Here is an 11,088-nt window from a genome sequence, read left to right as displayed (position 1 = left end):
GAGATTGGATATGTCTCTCTGTTTCTGTGCTCTGGATTCTGCCCTTTCACCGTTTATTTTATAACCGGAGATCCGTAACTCCGATTGGATTAAAATTTAAACACAATTTTTATCCGGATATTAGGTTTCTTGCGGCGAAAGAAGGGCTCCAACCGCCTTATGGGGTGTCCATGAGGGTCAGGGGCGCGCCCCCTGCCTCGTGGCCTCCTCGGGCATCGTCTCGCGTTGATTCCACTTCTCAAAATTCACATTTATTCAAAAAGAAATCTCTGTCAGTTTTTATACCGTTTGGACTCCGTTTGATATGGGTTTTCTGCGAAACAAAAACATGCAACAAACAGGAACTGGCATTAGGCACTGGATCAATATGTTAGTCTCAAAAATAGTACTCCCTCAGTCCGAGAAAAGTTGTCCACGGGGCAGTGTATTTGCTTTTTTTTTAAAAAAAAACACAGTTTTAAACACGCCACGAATAACTCCATCTCCTTCCTTCCTCCTCCCCCATCGCCCGCGCCTTGCAGCCATCGCCGGCTACCCATCCACCAGGGCGCTGCCGCCCGCCTGGACCTGCGCCGCGACCAACACCAGCGCCGCGTCCCAGCGCGTGGCCAACAATAGCGCCGCCGCCCGCTTGGACCCGCGTCGCGGCTTCCCACCTGCACCGCCCACCGTGAAGGCGACCTGCGCCGGCGCCCGCCTCGAGCTACGCCGCCGGCCCCGTTGAAGCTCGCCGCCCACGATAGCCCACGGTCGCCACCAACGTCCGCCCACCTTCGCCGCCCACCTGCGCCTCCGATTTTGTCTGCTTCAGCCGCCGGCGCCGTGGACAATTCCGGCCACTCCTGCCTCTGATGTAGCTACTGGTGGGCAACGCTGACGTCGTGGACCTCTGATGCTATCTTTGCCTTTTCCCATGCCTCGCCTCTGCTGCCACTCCCGCCTGTGCTGGTGAGCCTTCCCCGCCCGCCTCTACTACTGCTGCTGTCCAATTTGCTGCCGAATTTGCTGTTCTCAGTACAGTAGTTTACTCTGGTTCTCAAGCTGTGGATGAAATTCAATCAGTGGATACAAAGCTAGAGAAATAATCCAGGATAAAGGCTGTACAAAGATGCATTAGCATTAAAATCACATTTTTGTTCTGATGTAAAAACACCAAAGATGCATCATGTACTCTGCATAAATGTTGCAAAAAAGATTCAGTTAACACAGAAGTTAACTGAATGTGTCCCTCAATGTCCAAAGTTCATCAGTGAACTGAATGTTAACAGAAGTTAACTGAATCTTTGGATAATCTCTGATCCTCACCTAGAGTAGAAGCAATTTCTAATCTACTGTTGTTGTCAACGTACTGTCAGTTGTTCTAATTAACTTGTGAGAGATACTACTAGCATCTTCTCTGCATCTAGATCAAATTGCTTGTGAGAGCTACTACTAGCATCTTCTCTGCATCTAGATAAAATTGCAGTAGATTATAATGCTATAAGGAATGATGGCTAAGTGGTTGGATGATGATTAAGGCTCTGCATCTATAATCATTTATCCTATGTCAAAGATGTAAACAATATTGCAACTCTGAAGTCAAAAGCAACAACATTCAGGTCGGCTCTTATTTGCATTTGGCTAAATGTTTACCCCATAGTACTTCCCCTTTAGGCGGGCACTAACATTGATTATGTAATTTCCTCAAGATAAAAGAACATTATTCAGGAATTTAATATGTCATCACTTTTTTTGAGCTGTTAGAGCACCCACAGGAGGAAAAGCTTTCAAAATGATGGGCATTCACTTGTAGTTTTTCTTCATGCAGATAGGCCTTCCAACTTTCCAAGATTCATACTCTGGATTAATTAATTACACAACATACAAAAGTAGAGTCATGTTGCTGGTCTATTGAGCATAAAATTAAACTTTGTATAAAAGCAGGGTTGTTAAGCCTATTCTCTACAAGATTACCTTCGTAGAACTATTACACGCGATCGAATGTGAGCACATAAAGTGAACTTTCCAAGATTAAGTTAACTTGTGAGAGATACTACTAGCATCTTCAATAAATTGTCATTTGGCAGTTTAAAAAAATCATAAAGTGGAGTAGGAACATGGTGTAGTTTCAGAATTCAGATCCATTTTGCACTCTTGATAGCAGTGATTTTGGTAGGTGTACTCCAGAAACTAACAACAAATGAGATGGAGTATCAAGGGCATCTAAATACAGAAAAAATTCAGATACATCAAGGGAATCTAGTTGGAGTATCAAGGGCATCTATACACACACACACACACACACATACACACACACAATATTCATGTTCTGTAGATGCACAAACTGTACAGTGGAGTAAACTGTAGAAAAAGAAGACGGAAACAGGGCAGTGTTGGACGGTAATGGCAAGATGCAAAACGGTGCTAGTAAATTCAGTTCTGCAAATAACAAGACTGAAACATGGCAGTGTTGAGCATGTACAAGAAAATCTGAGCATGCAATCAATCTCATGGCAAACAATCTGAACTTGCTCTCCACATTCTTCGGTCATCTTAGCATAGTGCATTTATAAATTAGCCATTTGATTGCAAATAGAAAATTTACAAATACTCCATTTATAAATATAAAGAGACAAGGAGTAATCCATTTGATTGCAAATACTCCATATATGCGAACTGGATATAAAGAGACAAACCTGAATCAGCCATTTAAATGAACTTGAATCTGCTATAGCTTGGGCTTCCTAAGTCAAGAGTACTCCATTTATAAAAGGTTCAGACTGCCACCTTCTTTTCTTCTTCGAGCAGTTGATGAACTGGCCTGTATGCTGCAGCTACGCATAGGTTCTGCAGAAAATGCACCAAAAGAGTTACACACAGGCGAAGTAAGTGGAAAGCAGCATTTAATCTCCACTTCTTTTCTTTTGGTAGTGAAATTCAATCTGAATTTTGTAAGCACAGAAGCAATGTAGTGTCTGTACTCCAAGTTAAATTCAGTCAATGTGTACATAAAGTAGTGATTTTGTCACCAACTGAATTAAATTATCACCAATACTGTTCATAAAGTAGTGGCCAAAATTCAAAGTTACTAAAAGGATTCTACACTAAATATACAGTGTTATCCATGTTCTGTATCCAGGACATTTGAATTATTCAGAGAAGGATAATGCAAACTAAAGTGTTAAGCAAACTGAAAACTGATCCATGTTCTGTATCCAGGACACTAAATTTTGACATTTGAAGCTACATTTCAATTGTTATGCCTCTGTCAATTATTGGATTATTCAGAATATTTAAATTATTCAGAGATCCATGTTCTATATCCAGGATAATGCAAACTGAAAAGTGTTAAAAAGACCATGTGTTTTTTGGGGTCAAAATCTACATTAAAACTGAAAAGTGAAAATAAAAATGGAGATGATCTAAAGGAGAAAATAAAAATGGAGATGATCCAATAATAGTAGTGTCATGGTGTGCTACAGATTCATGCATAATTTGGAAGAATAGACTATCATCAAAGGTCAGCGCAGCACATTCAGGGTAATTTGAGAAAGAATTATCAGCACATTCGGGCACATGGCAGCACATTCATGTTTCTGTGCCTTTTCTCGGTTTCAGCAGAATTTTTTTTTGCGGAAAGTTTCAGTACAACTTGACTGAATGAAACAACTGGAACATCTATCCCAACTATACAAAATTCAAGTGACAATTACAAAGGGACACACACTGTCTTACCCTGCGGCGGGATTAGTAGAACTTGACTGAATTTGACTGAATGAAAGAACATAACTGAATGAAAGAACTTGACTGAATGAAAGAACTTGACTGAATGAAAGAACTGGATCACCGTGCGCTGCAGCATGTGCTCGCCCCCAACATTAATAAGAGCAGAATCGTGCTGAGTGCAACGGAAGCAAACCACGGAGTTGCTGGACAAAATAATCTCAAAAAAATGAAGGCTGACAAGGGAGGAGAGGACCTGCGTCATGTGGTTTTGCTTTTTGAGGAGGGAGGTGACGAGAGGCCCGAGGAGCGGGGACTCGAGGAGCATGCCCAGGGCGCCTTGGCGGCGAATGGAATCCCCTTCCTCCTCCTTCGCAGACTGGCGCACGGCCGAGGCGGTGACCGGCGCGTACGCCCACGCGCACCCGAGGTCGCGCTGGCGCAGCGCGAGCCACTGCTGCTTGCCCCGTGCCTCCTCCGGCGTCGTGGGCAACAAGGAGGACGTGTCGTCGCTGCGCGCAAGCAGGAGACGCAGCGGGAGGAAGAAGAAACGATTTTGCGGATGAAAGAGGGAAGATTTGGGAGGCAGGCAAGGGGGCAGGGGAGCTGCGCGAGGCAGGAGGGAGCGACGGAGGAGGACGCGCGGGAGAGCAGCGCGGCGAAGCTGCGTAGGGGAGCTCCGGCGCGGGAGAGCAGGGAAGCAGCGCGGCGAATCTGGGCAGGGGAGCTCCGGCGTCCATGCGTACGTGTCGGAGCGTCGATTGGAGACGACGAGGAGCGCGGGTTGTGTCGGGAGTTTGGGGAGGGGTTTTCTGCAAAAACGCCATGGTGACAACTATTTCCGGGGGTATAAAAAGTTGCCAAAAGTATATGAAAGTTGTATATATTGGCATGGAACATAAAAAATTATAGATACGATGGAGACGTATCAGCATGCTTATGTGGATGATATTGTGGTGAAGTCAAGGAAGAAGGAGACCCTGATAGTTGATTTGAAAGAGACCTTTGACAATCTCTGGGTCTACAAGATGATGCTTAACCCAGCCAAATGTGTCTTTGGTGTACCAGCAGGCTAGCTCTTGGGTTTTCTGGTTTCTGAAAGAGGCATTGAGGCTAACCCGAAAAAGATCAAGGCTATTACTTCCTTGGCTAAACTTCCGTGTATCAATGACGTTCAACGCCTAGCAGGTCGTATTGCGGCCTTAAGCCGGTTCATAAGCCGGTTGGGAGAAAAAGCTATCCCTCTATACCAGATGATGAAGAAAACAGATGACTTTGTCTGGAGTGATGTTGCTGATCAGGCGTTTGAAGCCTTGAAGAAACAATTAGCTGAGCCGCTGATCCTTGCTGCTCCTATTGATAAGGAGCCCTTATTGTTATACGTGGCTGCTAATAGCCGGGCTGTCAGCGTGGCGATTGTTGTGGAAAGGAAGGAATCCGGCAAGGAATATCCGGTTCAGCGGCCGGTTTATTATATCAGTGAGGTGCTCATTGAGTCCAAGCAGAGGTATCTGCATTGGCAGAAGCTGGTATATGGGGTGTTCATGGCTAGTCGAAAGATCAAGCAATATTTTCTGGGTCATCCCATCACTGTGGTTAGTTCTGCTCTTTTAGGGGATATTATTCAAAACAGAGAAGCCACAGGTCAGGTAGCCAACTGGGCCATTGAGATTGGACCCCATGGTTTGAAATACATGCCTCGCACAGCCATCAAGTCTCAAGCACTTGTGGATTTCATCAATGATTGGACCGAGCTGCAGATGCCTGAGGAGAAGCCGGATAGCACATGTTGGACTATTCACTTCGATGGATCCAGGCAGTTGGAAGGCTCGGGGCTGGAGTTATTTTGACTTCCCCACGAGGTGATAAGTTTTGTTATGTTTTAAGGTTGATGTTCCCTTATACTAACAATGCAGCTGAGTATAAAGCCTTACTCCATGGTCTTCGGATGGCTAAGGAGATGAATCTAAGCCGGGTGAGGTGTTTTGATGACTCAGATTTGGTGGCTCAGCAAGTTTCACGCACTTGGGATTCTAAGGACCCACTCATGGCGGCTTACCGCCGCGAGGTTGATGCTATTGCTGGTCATTTCAAAGGTTATCAAGTGGAACATGTTGATCGCAGAAAAAATGAGGCGGCTGGTGCTTTGAGCCGGTTAGGGTCCCAGCGTAAGCCGGTGCCACCTAACATTTTCCTTGATATTCTGCATAACCCTTCAGTCAAATTACCCACAGAGGAAGATCTTGCTATTCCTGACCCGGAGGCACAATTGGTGGCGGCTCTTCATGCTATTCCTGATTGGACAGTTCCATATTTGGCTTATATGACCCGGGGCGAGTTACCTGAAGATGAAACTTTGGCCAGGCAGATAACCCGGTGGTCTAAGTCAATGACTATTGTCAATGGAGAGTTGCACCGCTGCAGTGTTACAGGGGTGTTTCAATGTTGTGTTTCTCCGATGGAGGGCCGTGAGATTTTACGAGAGATTCATGAAGGGGATTGTGGTCATCATGCCGGCTCTAAATCTCTCGTGGCCAAGGCTTTTCGTCATGGGTTTTATTGGCTGACGGCTCATGCTGATGGAGAAGATCTGGTCAGTAAATGTGATGGTTGTCACAAATTTTCAAGGCGGGCTCATGTGCCGGCTCAAGAATTGAGGATGATTCCAATCGCTTGGCCGTTTGCAGTTTGAGGGCTTGATATGGTTGGGCCTTTCAAAAGGTCCAAAGATAAAAAGGCCCACCTCTTGGTAGCGGTTGACAAATTTACGAAGTAGGTTGAGGCAGAGCCGGTCAGTAAGTGTGACGCGGCGACAACGGTTCAATTCATCAAAAAGGTGATTTTCCATTTTGGTTATCCCCACAATATTATAACTGATAATGGCACGAATCTGTCCAAGGGGGCTATGAAAGAGTTTTGTATTCGTCTTGTATCATCAGTGGCTCACCCTCAGTCCAATGGCCAAGCTGAACGAGCCAATCAAGAAATTTTGAGAGGCATCAAGCCCCGGCTTATGGTCCCTTTGCAGAGGACGCCAGGTTGGGCGGAAGAATTACCCTCAGTGTTATGGAGCATCAATACTACCCCCAACAGATCTACGGGTTACACGCCTTTCTTCATGGTTTACGGAGCAGAGGCGGTTCTCCCTAGTGACATCCGTCACGACTCGCCCCGTGTGGCGGCTTATGTTGAAGCTGATAATGAACAAGCACGTCAGGATACTATTGACCTGTTGGATGAGGAGCGTGACCTTGTGGCGGCTCGTTCGGCGATTTACCAGCAAGATCTGCGTTGTTATCATAGCCGCCGGGTTAAAATCAGAACCTTTCAAGAAGGAGATTTGGTGCTCCGACTTATCCAGGATCAAACTGATATGCACAAGCTATACCCGCCTTGGGAAGGGCCTTTTGTGGTCAGCAAAAATCTAAACAATGGATCATACTACCTCATTGATGTTCGAGAGCACAAGGACTCACGCAAATCTGAGGAGGAGACCCGTCGACCGTGGAACATTGCTCATCTTAGGCCATATTACACCTGAGCCACCGGCTCTTGTGATGTACATATTTCTATCAATGTATATATTATGACGAATATAATAAAGCCGGCATCCCTGATAATTCAGGGCCTCTGTCGTTTCATTTCTGAGAATATGAGTCTTTATTGTCACTTCATACGATCACTTGGGGGCTTCCTGCTTATTGAGCATAGCTATGATTACCCTCTTGATCCGGCTTGTACGCCATGATTACAAAATACTTGGGGTCTTCCTGCTCATTGAGCATAGCTATGATTACCCTCTTGATCCGACTTGTACGCCATGATTACAAAATACTTGGGGGCTTCCTGCTCATTGAGCATAGCTATGACTACCCTATTGATCCGGCTTATAGGCCTGGAATGAAGCTCTTTGTTACTGAACAGAGCTTTGTTGACCCTTGTAATAGGCTTGGACGCCAGGTGTATTCACAAAAAAATCTGGGTTATCCTGCCTTTGTTTGCCTGCCAGTCCGACCAGGTAATCCTGGAATGACTCGCCGTACTCTTGACAAATCAATCTTTTTAAAGACCCTAAATTTGTCAAAGTTAAAACGGTGATTGGTCATGTGAGGTCTGGCTTACAAGGTTTGAATTAAGGTTTAACTCAGCGGCTGCGTGGCCCTTGAATAACGCTTGATATGAAGGCTTGGCAGCCTATGAATGCCTTGTTTTTTGTTCTTCTGTTTTATATTTGGTTTGAACATTTTTTGAGGTTCACCTTTTAGGCCCTATTGGTATATGATTGAAAACTGATTAGGGCCATGTTGCCTTACGATTCATATATGAATCTATCCGGAGTTTTGTTAACCCGGACTGGCTTTGGACGTTTCAGTCGCCATCATATGATGATTTTGTGCTTTGGAGTTCTGGCTCTAAGCTTTGGGATGTTACCTGTTGCCGCATATGGCGTGATAAGCCGGCGGTATGAATAAATTGAATAGGGCATTGTGCTCTGTCTTTGGGATGTTACCCTTACTGCACAAGGTATGATAAGCCGGCAGTGTGAACAAATATCACATGTATGATATTTTTTGTTATGATTATATGAGGTTTTGTTAAACCGGCCCAGATTATGGACAATTTGGTCATCAATAGTTTTTATATGGGGTATCGTGACCCGCCCTGGGGTAAACCGCCAGGGCACTTGTTATCGGTTTATGTGCAGGAAAAATAATAAGTCTGACCTGCATAATTGGTAATATTCTAAAGCATAAGTGGCGGATCTTTCAATGATGGCGTGCCAGATCAGAATTGTTTAACTAGCCTATTACAAGGCATCTGACGGCCCAAAAGGACAAGTGTTTTTTCGGCATAGCTTCAAAACGCTATGACTGGTAAGCCGGCTCATGAGTCTTGGCGGGTTGACGCCTCCGGATCATCCTGCGCTTCTTCTTCTTCAGCTTCTTGATTATCCATTGGTTGGAAGTCAGGCGTAGACTAGTTGATACCGGTCAAAGCTCTAAACACAGCCTCATCATCAATAAGGTTGGATGGATCAATGTTAGGAGCGAAGGTGTGCTTACGCGTTGGTGGGATGAGATCCACCTCTTGATGAACCGGTGCCTTTATCTTCTTGTTCTCGGTATCATAAGCCGCTTGGTATTGGGATAGATTGGTCTCCTCAGCCAGTTTGCTTGCTAATGGACGCATTGCCCTTGCTATTTCTACAAAGTCATCAGCGCTGAAGGGAGACCCGTCTTCTTTTACACTTGGGCAACCATTGGCCAAGTCTTCTGGATCAAGATCGGCTTGCCATGCCTTTGCCCAACTTAAAGCAGTCAAGGCGCCGGCTCCGGCAGATGCTCGCTTTAAATCGTCGATCCTTTGGAGCAGCACTGATAACTTCTTCAACGTATCCTTGATGAGGGTGGGCGGATGTTTTTTATGCATAGCGGCAACAATGGTCCGTTGAGCGCTAGTGTATAGCTGTTCTACTAGAGTGTAGACAACCTTCAGCTTGATGCGCATGTCTGAGCCCAACTTGATGCTCCGGGAGCCTGTGTCAGTAAAGTTATTATTAAACCAACAGATGATTATGATGTGCCTGGTGGTGTAAAGGAGTCATTTTCATTGCTTACTGAAGATGGCTGATGTCATGTTGTTGATCTGATGCTTTAAACCGGACAACTCATCAGTCACCGGTTTAAGGGCTGCTTCGGCATCCTCTGCTCTCTTTAATAGAGCCGCCTTCTCGGTCTCCCAGCCGGTTTTATCAGCACTGAAGCCCTGTTTCAACTGCTCAATGTTTTCCAATGCAGTCTTCAGTTCTGACTTGGCCTTGGATGTCTCAGATTACTGAGTCTTAATATTGGCCCTCAGATCATTGAGTTGTGAGTCCTTCTCAGTTAGTTCAGCCTGCGACATGAACAAACATGGAAGGTATTATGATTATGATTATTTTTTGAAGTCCCAAGCATAATACAAGTATTTTCCTTTGCACTTGGGGGCTAATGCCTATTGCTCTTTTCAAGACAAATTCATCTAATGACCCGGGCAAAATGATATGATCCGGTTTATAAAGGCTACATATCGGGATATTGGCTTCAACAATGGTGTTAAGTCCCAGTTTATTCATACTGATTAACCCGGCCCTTGGGGGCTACAGATGCAAAGTTGATTACTACTAATTAAAGTCCCGGCTTAACTTGATAGTTTAAGCCGGCCCTTGGGGGCTACTAGCAATGATGTTCATCTATTTGTGACTATTTGAAAGTCTACAACATATTCAATTCTATCATATTCTATAGAATTGGCGGCTGATAGAGATATATTTATGAGGGTTTTTGTTGGATTACCTCATAGCGCTCCTTCATCAAGTTGACCAAACCGGCTTCAAAGTCACGGCTGGTATACAGACGGTTCAAATAGCCGAAATGGATCTCTTGGGCGCCGAATTGAGCATAGCTTTCCAAGTCTACCTTCCACTTGCCTATATCAGCAGCAGAAAATTCTTCTTTGGCGCTGTGCTTGGATAAGGCAGTAGGATTACCCGACGCTGTATAACCAAGCCCGGTGATGACGACATCGTCAGTTTTCTCTTCAGTAGGCTTGATGGGGCTTGGTGGCTTAGTGATGACCGGTTCAACTTCTATATGATCCATGGTGACGTCGTGCTCTTCTGGTGGCGGGTCATCAATGATAGCTTCAGCGGTTGGATGAGAGGTCTCTGGCAGTTGCTTCTCTGGCTCAGAAGGATTGGAGTCTTCAGCCGGCTTGTTCACTTTCGCCTTTTTACTAAGCTTGGCCATGCCACTGAAAATAAGAAACACAATAATGTCAGCATATCGATCAAGCATGAAGTTTTGAATGATGAAATACACCCTTACCCAGGCACAGTCTTGAAGGTTGGGATTTGAGTCCCCGTTGAGTCGCCGGAGGAGGAATGAGATGTTCCCTGATAGTTTGAATCAGGCAGGTTAAGAGGTTGTTGAAAAAGACCCGCCTTGGGATAAGATAAGTCAGAAATATTTGAAACCTCCTGTCGGGGATATACCCCACGGTGTAACCCGGCTGGATGTATGACCCGGCTGGATCTTGGCGACTCACCGGTGACCCGCCCGGAGCTTGGCGACTCACGGGTAACCCGCCCGATCTTGGCGACTCACGGGTAACCCGCCCGATCTTGGCGACTCATTAGTAACCCTGTGGGCGGGTCAGACGGACAACAAAGCCCAAGGCCTAGTAGGCCGGCTCACGTTATGATGGGCCGGCTTAAGAGGAAAGGCATGAGGAATATTTCCTTTACGAGGAAATAAGACCCGGACTTGTATCCAACTTGTAATAGAAGATAGACTAGTCCTAATCCTAATAGGACTCCACATGTAAACCGCCCCTCCAACATATATA

At 45.4% G+C, this 11,088-nt stretch overlaps 1 protein-coding gene across 1 annotated transcript; it reads right to left on the bottom strand.

Annotated features, from left to right (window-relative positions):
• Positions 1 to 353: 353 nt before the first annotated feature.
• On the bottom strand, positions 354 to 10,490 carry LOC109733302 (uncharacterized). The gene is made up of 6 exons (XM_073497777.1): positions 10,161 to 10,490; positions 9,321 to 9,477; positions 8,936 to 9,239; positions 3,715 to 4,514; positions 2,676 to 2,826; positions 354 to 1,041 (listed from the first exon to the last, which is right to left on the bottom strand). The coding sequence occupies exons 1-5, from the start codon at positions 10,488 to 10,490 to the stop codon at positions 2,744 to 2,746; spliced, it is 1,674 nt and encodes a 557-aa protein (XP_073353878.1). The 3' UTR covers positions 354 to 1,041; positions 2,676 to 2,743.
• Between the last annotated feature and the right edge of the window lie 598 nt (positions 10,491 to 11,088).

Source organism: Aegilops tauschii, chromosome 4, assembly GCF_002575655.3.
Source record: "Aegilops tauschii subsp. strangulata cultivar AL8/78 chromosome 4, Aet v6.0, whole genome shotgun sequence".
Taxonomy (NCBI): Eukaryota; Viridiplantae; Streptophyta; class Magnoliopsida; order Poales; family Poaceae; genus Aegilops; species Aegilops tauschii.
The sequence above is the reverse complement of the archived record's forward strand: the minus strand, read 5'-3'. Positions and strand labels throughout refer to the sequence as shown.